Raw genomic sequence first — 19,220 nt, 5'->3', positions numbered from 1 at the left:
TTCCACTAGATAAATGTCAAATCAGTTTAAAGGAAGATATGAAAATTATAGTACATTAGTCTGATATCTTCCTTAAGTTTTGTTTAATAAGATTTATCATTTAATTCTTTCTTGCCACCTTCCATTCTGGAACCCCCTGCAAGCCACACCCCAAAGAGGTTGGACTGATGATACCCTTCTGCTCAATGACTACTCTACAACCACCCATTAGAAAATGAAACTTGCCCTCTCTGTGAGGGACAAAGGAACACATGACTTCGGGGCAGGAGTAGGTCATTTGACCTTTCAAGCCTGTTCTGCCATTTGATACGATCATGGCCGATCTGATTGTGGTCTCAACTCCATTTTCCTGCCTGCCCCCCATAACCCTTGACTCCCTTGTCTATCAAAAATCTATCTAACTCTGCCTTGAATAAATTGAATGACCCAGCCCCCACTGCTTTCTGGGCAATTGGAGAATTCCACATATTAGCGATCCTCTGAGAGAAAAAAATTTCTCCTTATCTCAGTCTTAAATGGAAGGCCTCTTATTCTTAAACTCTGTTACCTAGTTCTAGTCTCTTCCGACAGAGGAAAAATCTTCCCAGTATCCACCCTATAAGTCTCTTCAGGGTCTTACTTGTTTCAATAAGATCATCTCTCATTCTTCTACATGCCAATAGGCCCAACCTGTCCATCCTTTGCTCGTAAAATAAGGCCCCCATCCCGAATATTAGTCGAGTGAACCTCCTCTGAACTGTTTCTAACACAATTATATCCTTTTTCAATAAGGAGACCAAAACTGTACACAGTACTCCAGATGTGGTCTTACCAAGGCCCTGTACAGCTGTAGTAAAACTTCCCTACTTTTATATTCCATTGCCCTTGCAACAAACACCAACAAGCATCTGATTTTTTTGCCGACCTTGCCCGGCAAGAGCTGTGACCAGGTTTGTTCTGTGTGGAAATCCCCCTGCTCCAATCTGCTTCGCCACTTTACATGAGCATGTTATTGCTGCTCAGGTTCAATTGTTTTATATATAATAAATTGCACTCATTATAAATGTGCTTCCTTTCAGTTTCCTGCACAAAGAAGTGTTCCTTCAAATTGGAACTTGGACAGGCTTTCTTTTGAAGACACATTAGCCGACAACTTGTCAGTTGCCAAGAACTGCTTCAGAACTTACGTTTTAACAGTGCTGGAGGTGCACATTTCTCCATGGGTTCAATGTATGCATCATCAGGTTCATTATCTTCCATAGGAACAATATAATCATCCTGGAATTAAATACAACATTTCAACAATATTGGAGTATACAAATATAAGAACACAAAATAACCAATGAGCTGACTCCAAATTCTTTTACAATCCAAACATAATTTTGTGCTCCAAACTCAAGTTTGAGCTTTTCGCAGCTTCAAGGATTGAGGCAATTCCCTTCAAGCGACGTCATTTACTACAGGAAGCGGCACTCTAGAAGTTGCTGGCTGCAAGCACAACTTATGCCTTGTGCTCATATCTAACATGTGGACTTCTGAGTTTGCAATCATAGCCTATTGTTCTGTATACACCTTAGTACTGACTGCATAATACAGTGGGGCGTGAGGGGGGGGAGGGGTGAAGATTAGATTATTTATTTTAAAACCCCTATTTCCCCCTTAATCTTTATTTTCCAATGGGAATTTTAGATATAGGCCGGGATTTTCCACCCCCACTGTGGTGGGACCAGCCAAAGGTCCATTGACTTCGGTGGGACTGGGAGATCCTGTCAGCGGGTGGGACTGGAAAATCCCAGCCATGGTTCCTTTTGCTTCTTTTCATGATTCAATAAATCTAACATCTGTATTAATCTTTGCTGCCCTTTCCTGGGCAGTTTAATATACCCTGATGTTTTGAGTATAACACTCACACCAGATACATACGTCACATAGCGAATGACGAGTGCTTTATAATGCTGTTGGTTAATTTCCCCCTTTTTCCTGTAAACAGGTTTGTACAACTATAGGCAGTTAAAGCTCTGATAATTTATTTATTACCAACAAATTAATGAAATGATCTGAAACAATCAAACAAACAAACTATGAATCTTAAACAAAAATAAAAATAGCTGGAAAAACTCAACAGGTCTGACAGCATCTGCGGAGAGGAACACAGTTAACGTTTCGAGTCCGTATAACTCTTTATCAGAACTGAGGAAATATAGAAATGAGATGAAATATAAGCTGGTTGAGAGGGGTGGGACAGGTGGAGCTGGATAGAGGGCCAGTGATAGGTGGAGGCAAAGAAGAGATTGCCAAAGATGTCATAGACAAAAGGACAAAGAGGTGTTGACGGTGGTGATATTAGCTAAGGAATGTGCTAATGGTGACATTAAGGGTAGAAAGCAGGACGAGCAAGTAACAGATAGCCCTTAAATCTTAAATGTCCTAACCGACTGTACAAAATCGTGTACCTCAGTCCTGCATCCAAAGCATACCGTGTGTAGCTTTAATGAGAAATCATGAAGATGTCTTCTCCAAGCCACATAGGATTTCTTTCCTTCCCTTTATGTCCCCTTTTTCTCCAGTTAAAAATGGCATTATGCTGTTTTGGTTTATGGTACTCTTCCTGCCAAATACAACCCTTACTTCATGTTTTACAACTACGCATTGTTTCAAATAGTTTACCAGAGCTACAAAATTTAATTCATGCCCCTTTTCACACCAGAGTGCTACTTTTAATTATTGCACCCCCCCCCCACCCAGCAATCCCCGCATCTCCAACCACCAAACCATCCTCCGATTAAACATCCCTCTGATGTATGCACTCTTGGCACCACCTACTGTGATGTAAAATACTATATTTCAAAGCTTCTCTTATCAATTTTGAGAAGGGCTTTTGGGAAGATGCAAGGAAAATCAGGCTTTTTCAAGAACATGCTTTGAACAAATGAATTCCATCTTATAGTCTTTTTATATTTAAAACCAAAACAATGTACAAAGATATTGATATTCTTACAAATATGCCAACAATTCCTTGGCCAGGATTTTCCCGGTCGGCGAGCGGGGGAGCGGGACCCACTCGCTGATGCATAAAATGACGCGGGATGACATCAGGCGGAACTCCCGATGTCGCCACGCCCCATTTAAATTTTCAGATAGGCGGGGGCTCAGCAGAATCAGCTGTGCACCTGCCGACCTGTTAATGGCCAAGTGAAGCCATTGACAGAGTCAAGTAAGTAATTAAAGGACCTCCCCGTCCAACCTTAAGGTTAGCGGGCAGGCCAGGAGCCCCGGCGGGCATTAGAAAAAGGGCAGGATGAGGTTTCATGTAGTTTTTAAAACATGTAATTAAAGTCTATTTAAAAATTTAATTTAAAGTTTAAAGTCAATTTCACATGCGGGGAAGAGCGCACTCTCGGCTCAAGGAATTCCCCCCACCCGCACAGGGAGCGCATAGCGCTTCCATGTGGACGTCATGCTGGGCGGGCCTTAATTGGCCGGCCCACCCCTGATTGGGGGCGCCGATCGGAGGTGCGCCTCCACACACCCGCTCTTCAACTTCCCCCCCGGCCCCCGTCAGGGGGAAAATTCCGCCCCTTGAGTTTAGTTTACAAATCAACTTATACAGTTCAGTAATTTATTTGTTTTTCTAACCATAATGATGCCTCGAAGTTCATATCATGGTTACACATTTTGCAATGTGTACATCCAAGATCGATGGGGCTGGCACTATCAAGGTTGAAATGAGTTACAAAGAAACACAGAATGAATCAAAAAGGGATATTTAGGTGAAGCTAACCTTGGGTTTTAAAAATCCAGTAATTGTAAGCCCGAGTATATTGGGCAAATAAGACAATCACCCAATGTCCTAATCCAGTTTATCTTCAGGACCTGAAAAATGTGGGTGTAGATTTTCCACTTTCCCCACAGAGAATATAGAGGAAAAGCAGATACAACTAGTGTGAAGAAAGATATATTTGGAACTTTGAAGGAGCAAAAAGGATCATTATCAATAAATTAGAGTGGTAGTCATTTGTTAGAACCTGAGTATAGCTGTGAAAAAGAGACACGTCTAAGCTATTTGTCTTGCACTTATCAAGACCCTTCACAAGAATACCAATATAAGGGGAAAACAATAATTTATACTGTATGTGAACAGGGTGCTGATTGGTTGGCACGTGGCATTGCCATGGAGAATGCACCAATGATGGTGACTGACAGTTAACTGCCAATAATTGTTTGAAATTTAAACCAGGCAGCTTGACCCTGATTGATCAAGGCATTGCCCTGAGGAATGAGTCAGCGAATGGCTATTTTTTGTGCTGAAACAGGCGCAATGTGCCTACATGTTCTCTCTGTCTGCAAAGATCAGGGCCCTGTGCATTAATATATGTAGCTTCCAGTACACGCAAATGTGCTACATTGTAAATCCGACTGACAATGTGCTCAGGCTTACAATTATTAGACTTTTAAAACCTAAGTTTGGCTTCACCTAAATATCCCTTCTTGACATCTTCTATGTTTCTTTTTAACTATTTTCAACCTTGACTGGTTGTCAGTGTGATTCTTAGCACACTGAGGATTATTTAGCAAATGTTCAATTGCAGAATCACATCTAATATTGGGCACTGTGTTTTGAGTTTTGCAAGCATGGGCTGGTTGGGTATGGTCTGTACCTTGCCCGTTGTGAACAGTGGCTGGGACATGCTGTTTGATACGATCTGCCAGCCTTTGGGACATTCGGTCTACATACCTAGCATCACACAGGCACTGAAATTCATACACCACATTACTCATTTGTGTGATAGGAAGAATGTCTTTTTGGCTTGATGGCAGCATTCTGTTAGTGGCGAATACCAGTTGTGTTGCTACTACATAGTAGCAGTGTGAAACAGCTAGCTTCACCTGTTACTCAAATTTTTGAGATACTTTGGCCTTCCAGGGCAATCTGAAGTAGACTGGGAACTTTTCAGGGCTGAAAGTGAAATGGAGCAGTCAAATCAACTCTCCTTCCTTGATGTACTAGTTGAAAAATCTGTCAGGGGCTTCTCTACCATGATCTACTGCAGGCCAACTGGTCAATATACACATTGGGATTCTTACAGTTCTACACACTGTAAGATTGGTCTTATTGGCAACCTTGTAAATAGGGCCAGAGCCATTTCTTCACCATTCAAGCTTTATGCTGAAATAGGAAGTATCCATGGCATCCTGTAGGATAATGGCTGCCCTGATCAGATCATTTTGCTCTGTATATCACGCAAACTCATGATCGACAAAGCTCTGAAGCTTGTGGATGCACCGCAGCACTGCTAGCTACTGTTCAAGTGCTGAAACCCGTAGCTCGAGCTACGGTGCATTTCCTGCACATATTGTTATCCAGGACACAGGAAATACCCTGGAGGTCCCACATGGAACAAGATGTGCACTCTAAGGGTCAGAGCTGCTTTGTCATTCCTTTGTCTATTAGATAGTAAAACATATTATTTAAAAAATAAAGACCCACCAGCTGCTCACTTCTCATCTTCTGGTGTCACTTAAATATAGCGAGGTTAATTGGTATGCTTTATTTAACCCTTATTATTTTTAAAAAAAAGTACCATTTTTAACTTCTCAGCTCCTCAGGCTAACTTCCTTACTTTGGAGAAAGGGGAAAATATTCACCAAACAGTCAACTCGCAGCCTTCTTGTGATGTCAGTTTCATTTTATCTCTCTTACTTCATCGATTCTGGTCTACTTCCCAGTGATCCTGACATACTCCTGGTTTACTTCACAGTGATCCTGACCCACTCCTCTCAGTCTACTTCACAGTGATCCTGACCTACTGCCTCCTCTTGGTCTGTTCATAGTGATCCTGATATGCTTCACACTTCTCCCAGTCTGTTTCCCAGTGATCCTGACCTGCTTCACATTCCTCCCAGTCTGTTTCCCAGTGATCCTGACCTGCTTCACACTCTTCCCAGTCTACTTCACAGTGATCCTGACCTGCTTTGCACTCCTCCCGGTCTGCTTCACAGTGATCCTGACCTGCTTCACATTCCTCCCTGTCTGCTTCACAATGATCCTGACCTGCTTCACTTTCCTCCCAGTCTGCTTCACAGTGATCCTGACTTAGTGCACACTCCTGCAAGTCTATAAGTTGCAGTGATGCCGATGTATCCAAAACCCTGACTTATAATTGCTCACTTCAGGCCCCTCACCACTAGTGAAGACTTGCAGTTTTGGGGTTACGGTCTATTTAAAAAGATAACTCCTTTCTTTGATTATGACCTTACCTCATAATCTTCCTTTTCTCCCATTTTCCCAGCTGACTGTGGATGTGGGAGCATCTTTCGTTGGTTTGGACTTGGCGATGGTCGTGGTAACATTGGAGGTAGCTTTGTGTTAGGGACTGCTGGCCGGTTTCCTGGTCGGTTGTCTATGAAAATGACAAGGAGCGTTACTTTTCTAGATCTAGAAACAGCCACTGCCCCAGTACTGGATTAATCAGCTTGCTTTGAAAGATCTTTTGGGTAATATGTAAAGTTACTGTTAGACAGAAATCTGTAATATATTAATTCTTCCAAGGAGAAAATACACTTAATGATTGGTAAATCACATGCCTGTTGAAATTCTTTTAATGGGTAACTACTATTTCTGATGTTCTTCCAATGAGTTTTATATTTACTCTCACATGCAAACTCAAATGACCCCAGAGAAATTAAAACATTAGCAAAATACCGCAGCGACACAGCAGGCTGTATTCTCATTCACTTGCAGCTTAGTGATGAGGCTTCTGTCCATCATCATGAGATTGCTGCTAACAAGGTTCCTGGACAAGTCCTCTGTCGTTATAATGGGGTAGGAAGGCAGTGGTTAAACTGCTGCCTTCTGATTTATTGCCTCTTTGAAGGAGGGGAATTTTTAAACGGATTAAACGGACACTTTTTTGGCAGGGAGCAGAACCAGGCAACAATGAATAAGAAAGGGGCAGCATTGTTGGGGATGATGGGTGGGGCTGTCCCTGCAGCAGGCAGAGCTTAGTGATGTTTTGATGGAAGACCCTCTATCAAAATAGAAAAATATCTCCTAGGTAGTGGGGGCAGACTATGGTTCAAAAAACTGTGGAGGGAAGTGGCAGAGGCAGTGAGTGCGACCTCCACCCATGACCTGTCATACAGCGCACAAAGATGTTGGCTATAAGATAATTGGAAATCCAAAAGTCTTGTCCCATCCTCACCAACTCCATCATGGCATCTTACCTGCCCAGCATCAGCCCAGCCATACATACTGTTTTTGAAAAAGTGGCTGGTGAGTCAGAAAGATTTTCACTGAGTGATGGACTGAACACAAGTGAGCAACTGGACTGGGGATGAGAGGGAATACAATTTTTCCACAAAGGTGCTTGGCTGAAGAGCCTATGAACCTAATTATTAGGGGTCCAGTTTTCAAAAGCACCTGGATTTAGGGTATAGATTTCATGTACCCAAGTTTGGATTCTACGAAGAATTTGATGTAAGTCATTTTCACACAGTTAATGAGATCATTATTTAGGCAGCAACAAATCAAACATAATATTTGCACATAGAAAGATGGATATTCATCTTAAGTCTCAAATTTAACAATTACTGCAACTGTGAAGTGCAGTTTGGCATATATATCATCAAGGTGATGAGAACTAGTACCAGAGTGGATTGCGAAAGGACGAATTATTTGATTAAGGCACTTCCTTAAAGACTAAAGATGTTCCATTGCTCTGATGATAATTTTACTAAGAAAGTTGATGAGAGTACAAATGTTGATGAGAGTACAAGCTGCAATTGTGCTTAAAGTACCAAGGCATGCCTGAGGACATCATGGCCAAAGGAATGCATAAGTTATAAATTTTAATCTTAAAGTATGATGCTCTCCTGACAAATTGAAGCTTTAACTTTTTGAATGATTTTATACTCATTCTGACTTCTGTGCAGTAATTGATTGCCAGAACAGCACATATCCCAAATACTTAGCTCATACAAAAAAAATCGAGCCAAAAAGTGACAGTAAAATTCTGTAAATCTTAACACTGAACAGTCATGCATTACCTGCATATTCACCCTTAGAAATGTGATAAGTTTGAGCAACTATTTTCTTGTTTTTATTTTCACTGGGGGGCGGTTCATAATTTTCATCACCATCACCATCATCACGTGGATATTCATATGTGTCTGAGCCATCAGAACGTCCATCTGGGTTTTCATAATCACTATTATCCTGCACATAGGTACAATAGTTTAATCAAAGCACAACAATTTTAAAAAATATTTGGATTAATATTGCAATCTAATTTGTATGGTTTGGTTTAAATCAGAATAAAAAGAAAATATTCACTCAGTCAAAACATCATCACGTTATTATTTCATCAGTTTGTGTAAGTAACAGGCTAATTCATTTAATAATTAAAATGTATCAAGTTATTTTAAGACTCGTGTATAAACTCCATCAGTGCAGAAGTTTCAGATGCGACTTTCATGCTAGGCAATATCTACACTGGGCAGATAGTCACATCTGCAGGTCAACACAACCAAAAAAGTGCAATAAGGTGGGATCAATGACATTAATTGTGCCTCACCACTCCTTTCCTTTGATTTTAACATTTGCTTCTCAAAGATTCACCGTTATTTTCATGCTGGTATAGGTAATTTATTGGCCAATTTTACAGTTGATCACTTGCTGCTGACCTTGAAGAAAGCTGCTCCTTTGAGGTGCAGAATTCCTCTTTTTCCAATGCTGGTTTAAGTCTGGCACCATATCAAGGGGATTTCCAATGCAGCAGCATTGATATCAGCAAACAGGGTAAGCAGCCAATCATAATGAATATTCACACAGATAGCATATCAAAAAGTTGAAAGTAATGAATCCCGTTACTTTTAATTTAAAATTTCAGATAGCGAAATGAATGATAATGGTTGAATTATGATAGGAGCTAAAACAAAGATAAACAAACTTTTAAAAATGTTAAAAATGTGGAATGTTATCATAAAAAGAGAAATTTCAAATTACAGAAGCATAAAATTAGCATTTCAGGGTTGGCAAAGGTGCTTACCAGTAATTAGGAACTTAGTACGCCATTAAAAACCGAGTTCCATCTCATTCAACAAAGGGTAACTTTAGACTAACAGTGCAGGAGTGGGAGTTCTCATCATTTTAAAGATTTCCTACTGATTGTATCCTGGTGGGGGGCAAACAGGGACCTCAAAAGCACATCCTCTGAAGAAGCTTAGAATCGCTGACAGCAACTTCTGGGTCTCTGTGTTATTCTACGCACATGTGGACTCCTCAATTTTCTGTCAATTCAGTGGAGTAATATGGAAAACATTGACAATTTCGCTGTCATTGCTACTGCAAAAATCTGGAACATTATAAGTAGCCTTTCTCTACCTCGGTGGCTTTTGGACTGAATAAGTTTCCCTGCCACAAACAATAATCTAGGGTTGAAAAGGGAATTTATTCTCATCTCTCCACATGTGAGTGACATACATTGACAGCAAGGAAGTTTCTGGACTCATTCTGGATTGGTTTTCTGCCTACTAAACGCACTTTCACTCTCATGACTGATGCATCACAGCATGTTGTTTTTAACCTAAGCAGGAGGTTACGATTAGTCAGTTATATCTCTATATATCAAACATCCCTGAAGATGTTTGCTGAGGCTTTGTAAATGTGGTTTCGTTTCTATGTACAAGTTCATCAATGTAATTTTTGGATGATTTGACATTTTACGTTTAAGCCTTACTAATATGGGCAATGTCATTTGCATTTAATTTGGAACATTATAAGTAGCCTTTCTCTACCTCGGTGGCTTTTGGACTGAATAAGTTTCCCTGCCACAAACAATAATCTAGGGTTGAAAAGGGAATTTATTCTCATCTCTCCACATGTGAGTGACATACATTGACAGCAAGGAAGTTTCTGGACTCATTCTGGATTGGTTTTCTGCCTACTAAACGCACTTTCACTCTCATGACTGATGCATCACAGCATGTTGTTTTTAACCTAAGCAGGCTCTGTGGTGGTGGTGTTGGGCTTGCCCCATGTCAGTTTTCCATATAAATGTTTTAATTCGCTCCTTTTATGTGTAACTTTGATTTGTTGGATAAGAAGAATGTCCATTACCCCTTATTACCCCTGCAACACATACTCCCACTCCCTTTGCATCTCTCCTTCCATTCTACCTTCAGTGGTAGCACTTTCAGCTGTCTTGATCCAACACTGTGGTTCCCTCTAAACCACACTCTCTTACTATCTCTCAGCTCTCCTTTAAAACCCGTCTCTTTGACTCTGCAATCAATCACCATTCTGTGGAAGGGTCATGAGGACTCGAAACGTCAACTCTTTTCTTCTCCGCCTATGCTGCCAGACCCACTGAGTTTTTCCAGGTAATTCTGTTTTTGTTTACCATTCCTAACACTTCCTGGCGTTATTTTCACTCTGAAGTACTTTGGGTAACATTCATATAATAAAGGTGATAAGCTCTTGCGAGTTGTTAACCTTGAGGCAAAAACACTTATATACAGTTTCACATGTGCTAACACTGTAATCTCATCGGGAAATAAAAATGCTGCTTTCATCTCTTAGAAAAAAGCACAATTATTTCTAAAATAAAATATGCTAATTTTTTTTTCAAAATAGAGGCAATGGACTTTGATAAGAATGCATTACTTAGTTGCATTGTACAATGCAATTTGAGCTTCTATGTGTTTCAACAGGATAATGATCCAGTACCTAGGTTCAGGTCAGTAACTTCCTATATTCAGAAAGAAAAGCTGATAGATTGGCAATCTCCACAAGTCATAGAGAAATTATTGATTTTGTAAAACATACAGAGGCTGGATGAGAAACCCAGGAAATTACACTTCATTGATGAATTTAATGAAATGTTCATTAAATGGAAATACCATTTGAAACAGGTTTTACATCTCCTTGCATTATGTCAGGTATGCTCAGAATTGTTTGTTTTTACAAATGTCTGAGAAGGTTTTTTTCCTTAGACACTTGCTTAGTAACTTACAACAGCAGCATTTCAGTTCGTTACGCTGGCTGGATTTTGGGGTCAGCAGTGAAATAATGGCACTGGTGATCAGTACGCTTACAATTATCCACAGAATTTTCTCAGGGTTTTGAGTGTCAATTTACAATGTTTAGAGATCCCTTACATCACAGTGCCCTCTGCAGGGGACCTATGGGATGAGATTAAGCCAAGTAACTGTCCATTCAGCCAATCATACTGAACTGAGACATGCAGGCCAGGATTTTGTCAGCCTGAATTGGATCGGAATGAAGGTGGGACAGCAAACAAAATGGCTGCTGAGTGGTGTGGCCAGAAATCCCACCTCTGTTTCTGCTCTCTGCCATTTTGCCCAGTGCATGACAGCTCGCAGTTGGCAATCAGATTTGTGCTTAATAAGGAGCTCATTGATCTCACTGAGGTAGCAATTCGCAGTCCCAAATTCAAACTCAACGATATTTTGCACGTAGGGAGGAAGTTTTTGAAGAAAATTTTCATCAGCGCATCTGCCAGTTAATGAAACTGACAAAAGGGAAAGTGTTCACCATAGCCTCCGAGTACTATCAGGGTAGCAACTCAACCATGGGGGAAGCACAGCCCCTTTCTTTGTTATTGAATACTGTAACATGTAAATATTGTAAAATGAATATTGTACCAGAGACAGGATTTTTCAGTCAGCGTGAGGTTACGGGCCTCACACACTAACGCGCGATGACAATCGGACGTGCTTCCTGATGTCATTGTGCAGTCCTGCAATAGTTTGTTTGGTGGGCACGCGCCAATTAAGGCCATTAACAAAGTAATTATTGTGCTTGCTAACGCTGCCCGTCTAACCTTAAGGTTGGCGGGCAGGCGAAAAGCCCAAGCCAACTTTGTGCTTTTTTTTAGGAAACCTCATCCACGAGTGGGGTGAGGTTTCTTACAGCTTTTATTAAATAAATTTTGAAAATAATCATAAATATAAAAACATGTCCCATCTCATGTGATACAGTCACATGGGGGACGTTTAAATAAATTTTTAAACCTTTTATTTAACGTTTTGAACATCGATTCAATCCCCATGAGGTGGCATCATGCCTCAGGGAAACTGAAGCACTGTTTTGCATGCGTGTGCACAAAAAAGCGCTTTATGCGTCTGAAAGAACACTGGCCCGGTCTCTCCCTCCTACCCTCGCCCGCACAGGTAGCGTTGAGCACTCCGGCTCGTGTTTTACGCTGGGCGGGCCTTAACCGCCCCGCCCATTTAAAATGGCGGCGCAGAGCCAATCGCAGGCGATGATCGGCTCCATGGCCGCCACCCCCCCCCACCCAAGCCCGCCCGAGCCCGCCCGCTGCCTGAAAAATTCAGGCCCAGATGTTCCAGGTGCAACAATTTTTCATCACAGCATGAATAGTGACAGGCGTGAGTCAGCAGGCGAGGAAAGTGTGTGAAATCTTACAGGCAAGACTTTTTGGATGGCGGAGTCCCCTGCCAAGCCACCCGAAGATTTGGAAGGCATCCCGGCCATTACCGGCTGCGCCACATCCATTTAATGGCCCATGGAGCCTTACTTGGCAGTAGACGGGACTTTCGCCCCTCACTCGGGATTGGCAGGGAGCTCTGTAGTCTCAGCAGCTCCAGGTTTAATCGATGGCCACTGCTGGGATGATAGCCAGATCCCAAATAAGGGGAACTAATGGAAGCCCGGCTTCAGGTAAGTCCAAGGTATTGGTGGGCCTGGCTGGCAGGGAGATGGAGGGGATGGGGGGGGGGCAGGGTTTGAGAGGCTGGTGGTGGTGGGGGGGTTGGGGGGGTGGTAAAGAGGCATATAATCTTCTGAGGGGGGTGCCTCTGATGGGCACATCCCCCAAAGGGGGTTCTCAGCCCCTTGCCCAATGCCAGTAAAAGCTGCCAGGCTTCCCACATGGCATGGGTCCCTCCTGCCGCTGGTCAAAGAATGGTGGGGGCAGGATGAGCACCAAAGTGCCATTAATTGGCCCTGAATTTATGGCCTCAATAGGCCCAAAGGCAGGCAGGCTACTTGGCAACTCCACCATCTCCCGTAAAATGGGATACAGGTTGGGACGGGTGTGTACCTGGCGGGCAGGCCATTTGCTGCATTTTAGTGAAGTTCTTCATCCTGGGAACCATTCTCCTGAATCTTTTCACCACTTTCTCCAGGGCCTTCACATCTTTCTTAAGGTATGGCACCCAGGCAAGGATGCAATACTCCAGCTGGGGCCTCACACACCTTCTCTTGCACACTAGTGATATGCTCCTCACCCTGTTCTAACCCCGTGCACAGACCCACTGAGGTGCTAGTATCTGTGCTGGTGGATGGTGCACTCGTCTGCTGTGATGGTGTGTCCTCGGACATCTCCTCCTCCTGCTGCTGTCCCAGGGATTCTTCAGAGGGGCAGGGTGGCCTGAGAACGCTGGGACCTGTGTGAGAAGCAAGAGGAATTGATGAGTGTTAGTCTTGGAGACCCTGAGGGCTCTGCAGTGCTGAGGCCTGGACACCACCCAGTGCTCGACACGTTTTTGGACAAGGGTTTGCATGCAGGCACTTACCCTCCGCCCAGCCCACCACAAGCACATGGGCCTCTTCAATGACCGTGTGCACCCGGGACGACTGTCTCACCATTCATCAACCTGCTCCTGCTGTGGGGCACTGGCTATCTCCATAGCCACCTCCTCAATGGCCCTGATGGTCCTAGGCCATAAGACCATAAGACATGGGAGCAGAAATTAGGCCATTCGGCCCATCGAGTCTGCTCCCCCATTCAATCATGGCTGATAAGTTTCTCAACCCCATTCTCCTGCCTTCTCCCGGTAACCTTTGATCCCCTTACCAATCAAGAACCTATCTATCTTGCTCTTAAGTACACTCAATGACCTGACCTCCACAGCCTTCTGTGACAATGAATTCCATAGATTCACCACTCTCTGGCTAAAGAAGTTTCTCCTCATCTCTGTTCTAAAAGGTCTTCCCTTTACTCTGTGGCTGTGCCCTTGGGTCCTAGTCTCTCCTACTAATGGAAACATCTTCCCCACGTCCACTCTATCTAGGCCTTGCAGTATTGTGAAAGTTTCAATCAGATCCCCCCCTCATCCTTCTAAACTCCATAGAGTATAGACCCAGAGTCCTCAAATGTTCCTCATATGTTAAGCCTTTCATTCCTGGGATCGTTCTCCTGAACCATCCTTCCTGAGATACGGGGCCCAAAATTGCTCACAATACTCTAAATGTGGTCTGACCAGAGCCTTATAAAGCCTCAGCAGCACATCCCTGCTTTTATATTCTAGTCCTCTCGAAATAAATGCCAACATTGCATTTGCCTTCCTAACTACCGACTCAACCTGCAAGTTAACCTTAAGAGAATCCTGGACTAGGACTCCCAAGTCCCTTTGCACTCCAGATTTCTGAATTCTCTCCCCATTTAGAAAATAGTCTATGCCTCTATTCTTCCTACCAAAGTGCATGACCTCACACTTCCCCACGTTGTATTCCATCTGCCACTTCTTTGCCCATTCTCCTAACCTGTCCAAATCCTTCTGCAGCCTCCCAGCCTCCTCAATACTACTTGTCCCTCCACCTATCTTTGTATCATCTGCAAACTTAGTCAGGATGCCCTCAGTTCCTTCATCTAGATCATTAATGTATAAAGCAAAAAGTTGTGGTCCCAACACTGACCCCTGCGGAATTCCACTAGTCACCAGCCTCCATCCTGAGAAGGACCCCCTGATTCCCCACTCTCTGCCTCCTGCCAGATAGCCAATCTTCTATCCATGCTAGTACCTTGCCTCTAACACCATGGGCTCTTATCTTACTGAGCAGCCTCCTGTATGGCACTTTGTCAAAGGCCTTCTGGAAGTCCAAGTAGATAACATCCATTGGCTCTCCTTTGTCTAACCTACTCATTACCTCTTCAAAGAATTCTAACAGATTTGTCAGGCATTGCCTCCCCTTGATGAAACCATGCTGACTTTGCCCGATTTTACCATGCACTTCCAAGTATTCTGAAATGTCATCCTTAATAATGGACTCTAAAATCTTACCAATGACCGAGGTCAGGTTAATCGGCCTGTAATCTCCTGTCTTTTGCCTCACTCACTTCTTAAACAGGGGGGTTACATTAGCGATTTTCCAGTCCTCTGGGACTCTCCCTGACTCCAGTGATTCCTGAAAGATCACTACTAATGCTTCCACTATCTCTTCAACTATCTTCAGAACTCTGGGGTGTAATCCATCTGGTCCAGGTAATTTATCCACCTTCAGACCTTTCAGGTTTCCTAGCTCCTTCTCCTTGGTAATGGCCACCATACTCACCTCTGCCCCCCCAACTCTCTTGAACTTTGGGGATGTCACTCGTGTCTTCCACTGTAAAGAGTGATGCAAAGTACCTATTCAGTTCCTCCGCCATTTCTTCTACTACTTCTCCAGCGTCATTTTCCAGCAACTCAATGTCCACTTTTACCCTTTATATATCTAAAAAAACTCTTGCAATTTTCTTTTATATTACTGGCTAGTTTACCCTCATAGTTAATCTTCTCTCTCCTTATTTCTTTTTTAGTTGTCCTCTGTTGGTCTTTGTAGGCTTCCCAATCCCCTGGTTTCCCACTGCTCTTCACCGCATTGTATGTTTTCTCTTTAGCTTTTATGCTGTCCCTGACTTCCCTTGTCAGCCACGGTTGCCTCGTCCTCCCTTTAGTATGCTTCTTCTTCCTAGGGATGAATTTTTGCTGTGTCTCCCAAATTACTCCCAGAAATTCCTGCCTTTGCTGTTCCACTGTCTTTCCTGCTAGGTGCATCTCCCAGTCAATTCTGGCCAGCTCCTCCCTCATGCCTCTGTAGTTGCCTTTATTCAACTGTAATACCGTTACATCTAATTCCAGCTTTTTCCTCTCAAATTGCAGGGTAAATTCTATCATATTATGGTCACTTCCACCTAAGGGTTCCTTCACTTTAAGCTCCCTTATCAAACCTGCCTCATTACACATCACTAAATCTAGAATTGCCTGTACCCTAGTGGGCTCCACCACAAGCTGCTCCAAAAAGCCATCTCGTAGACATTCCATAAATTCGTTTTCTTGGGATCCACTACCAACCTGATTTTCCCAGTCTACCTGCATATTGAAATCCCCCATGATCACTGTAACATCACTGGTGCCCCCCTCCCAGTCCAGGCCATCTCCTGGGCGTTGATTTCCCTTTTCTTTTGTGAGAACAAGAAGCAGAGGGTGATAAGGTGCTGCTTTCCTGCATGGAGAAGGGAAGCTCCTCCAGGAGGATGAAGGCAGCATGTTGGCATCCTCACCTTCCCCATAAGCTCTCTGCTGCAAAGTTTCTCTCAGGCTGCGTGAGTGTCCTGGGCGCACACACCTCCAAAGGTGAGGGACAGCAAGCATCCTGTGTCCCTTCAGCTGCTGAGCATGTTGCAGACTTTGTAGCCAAGGGCCTAGTCGGCTCCATGGAGATCTTACTCATTTTTCCACACCACAAAGGGTCGTTGAAGCTCTTGTGTCACTGGAGACATGTCTGGTAATACTTCTCTGTGACACTGATAGCCTCCGCGATGTCGATCCATGTCCTTTTGGTTGTAGGCGGTGTGAGTTTTCTGCCCTCTGGGAATATAATGTCCCTTCTGTACATGACCTCGTCCACGAGCACCTAGAAGTCCATATCTATGACTCTTGGGGTTGGCATGCCCCAATGTGCCTGGCTGCTGCCGGACTGCAACATTCTGGCAGAAATGACAGAAGTCAGTATGTGAGTTTGCTTCATGATGAGTACAGCATCAGCTCGGCAAGTGTACATGAGTGTGAGGGGCTAGTAAGTTGAGGATTCTGTCCAAGTAATGACTGGATCGTGTGAAGGCTTGGTTGCCCACTGTTCATGTGTGTAGACCATCATGGAATAGGTTCCTGCTGTGTGGAAAAGTAAATGGGAAACAGACCTCCTTATGGTATACACTTCCATTGGGATGGTGTGAAGTTAGTGGTGGCCAGCATTGTACAATCAGTGTCCCCATATCTGAAGTGTGGTCAGCTGGGGTTACTGGAAATGTCACTTAATTTCATGGATGTGTGCAGGCAGCAGTCCCTGAAATAGTGTTCTATTACAGCACTGTGCAGTTGTACACCGAGTGCAAACACATTCAGGAGGAGCAGAGACAGGTTGAGCCATCAGTATAGTGTGCAGGGGCTCTGAGCCAGCAGAATAAAGGTTCCAAGTTTGACTATTTCTTAAGGGCTCATTCATGCTGGGCCATCTTTCAGAGGGGCATTCATATATTACACAACATGAAACTATGAATGTCAATATTCACATTGCTGCCCTTGACATCAAAGTAGCATTTGATTGAGGGTGATGTCAATGGGCACTAGTAAAATTGAAGGTAATGGGAATCAGGGAGAAAACTCTCCAGTGATTGGGTTATACTTAGCAGAAAGTAAGATGTGTGATCGAGGCTAATGACCTCAGCCCCAAGACACTGCTGCAGGAGCATCTCAGGCCCAATCATTCTCAGCACATTCATCAATGATCTTCCCTCTGTTATTTAGTTGCAAGTCATTATATGTGTTGCATTGAGTTTCTACATTTTCACTGTCTTTTTTCTCTCTCTTGTAATTCAATCTTTCTTTCTGTCTCTCTATTTCTCCTTTTGTACCTGATATATGATTGAATTCATCCACTTTAATTTACCCTGCCTTCTCAATCCTTCTGCTATTTATCTCACAATCCTTCAATCTGATTGATTAAGGAGAAAATTGCTTTCCCTGTTCACTTGGGTCCTCAAAGCATGGTTTCCCTCACTGTGCTGTTATCAGCTTGTACTTGCAACAACTTACTGTGGAGCAAAAGGAAAAAACCTAAACATCTAAACGCAAGTCTAACTAATAGCATTAGTTATCCGGCTATAGCAAACAATGGCCCATTACAGCACTTATATGCTGCACTGGGGTTCAGGTGCTGCACTGAATGCTTGATTCAAAACCTTTATGTTGCTATTTTCTTGCTTGTGGCTAGCAGTAATGCTGTAAATTCCATCTAATATTGTGTAAGCAAGATGAGGTCAAGTGTTTGTTAACTTTCAAGAATGATATCTAACGTATACTAAAAAAAATATTTTTATTTCACTACATATCATCCCATTATTGTTGCTGGGTCAGAATCTTAGAACCATTATCACAAGCACTGAATCTATTCAGAGAGAAGGCTGACTACTACCTTCTCTGTACATGTACAGCCACAATGAATCAATTCAATGACATACAGCAAAATAACTATGCCTTCTTTAATCACCATCGTGTTGCATAATCAGATCTTCCTCATTCATGGGCCAGGATTTTCTATTTGGCTGGGTAGGGTGTGGCGGAGGGGTGGGATGGAGTGGGAGCGGGCAGACCCAATCACTGCCTGCAAGCAAGTCCACATGCCATTTTACCCGGACGAGCCAATAAAGGCCTGTCCAGCGTATTTCCCGACTCTCGTTGGTAGCGGGAGTGTGCGGGCGACCTGGCAGTCTGTTTAAAAGAAGCCTGGCAGCTTTTTGTAGGCTGCTCACAATGGCCAGTTCCAGGCCGCAGCAGAGGGGTTCGGGTGTGCAGGCCAGGCTGCAGGGTAGGCCAGGCTGCAGGGCAGGCCAGCGGAGCAGGCCAGGCTGCAGGGAAGGCCAGGCTGCAGGGCAGGCCAGGCTGCAGGGAAGGCCAGGCTGCAGGGCAGGCCAGGCTGCAGGGTAGGCCAGGTTGCAGGGAAGGCCTGGCTGCAGGGAAGGCCAGGCTGCAGGGAAGGCCAGGCAGCAGGGAAGGCCTGGCTGCAGGGAAGGCCAGGCTGCATGGAAGGCCAGGCTGCAGGGAAGGCCAGGCTGCAGGGAAGGCCTGGCTGCAGGGAAGGCCAGGCTGCAGGGAAGGCCAGGCTGCAGGGTAGGCCAGGGTGCAGGGAAGGCCTGGCTGCAGGGAAGGCCTGGCTGCAGGGAAGGCCAGCGGAGCAGGCCAGGCTGCAGGGAAGGCCAGCAGAGCAGGCCAGGCTGCAGGGAAGGCCAGGCTGCAGGGTAGGCCAGGCTGCAGGGCAGGCCAGGCTGCAGGGAAGGTCAGGCTGCAGGGAAGGTCAGGCTACAGGGAAGGCCAGCGCAGCAGGCCAGGCTGCAGGGTAGGCCAGGCTGCTGGGCAGGCCAGGCTGCAGGGAAGGCCAGCAGAGCAGGTCAGGCTACAGGGAAGGCCTAGCTGCAGGGAAGGCCAGCGCAGCAGGC

The 19,220-nt window shown here is 44.2% G+C and overlaps 1 protein-coding gene across 6 annotated transcripts in view; it reads right to left on the bottom strand.

Annotated features, from left to right (window-relative positions):
- blnk (B cell linker) overlaps nt 1-19,220 on the bottom strand; it is a 241,080-nt gene that overhangs the window by 56,398 nt on the left and 165,462 nt on the right. For all 6 annotated transcript variants that reach the window (XM_041210356.1, XM_041210354.1, XM_041210355.1 and 3 more), the window contains 3 exons: nt 8,026-8,194; nt 6,238-6,380; nt 1,167-1,257 (listed from right to left, as the gene is read on the bottom strand). In XM_041210356.1, the coding sequence (XP_041066290.1) occupies nt 1,167-1,257; nt 6,238-6,380; nt 8,026-8,194 (403 nt within the window). The remainder of the gene's footprint in view (nt 1-1,166; nt 1,258-6,237; nt 6,381-8,025; nt 8,195-19,220) is intronic.

Source organism: Carcharodon carcharias, chromosome 17 (genome assembly GCF_017639515.1).
Source record: "Carcharodon carcharias isolate sCarCar2 chromosome 17, sCarCar2.pri, whole genome shotgun sequence".
NCBI lineage: Eukaryota > Metazoa > Chordata > Chondrichthyes > Lamniformes > Lamnidae > Carcharodon > Carcharodon carcharias.
The sequence above is the reverse complement of the archived record's forward strand: the minus strand, read 5'-3'. Positions and strand labels throughout refer to the sequence as shown.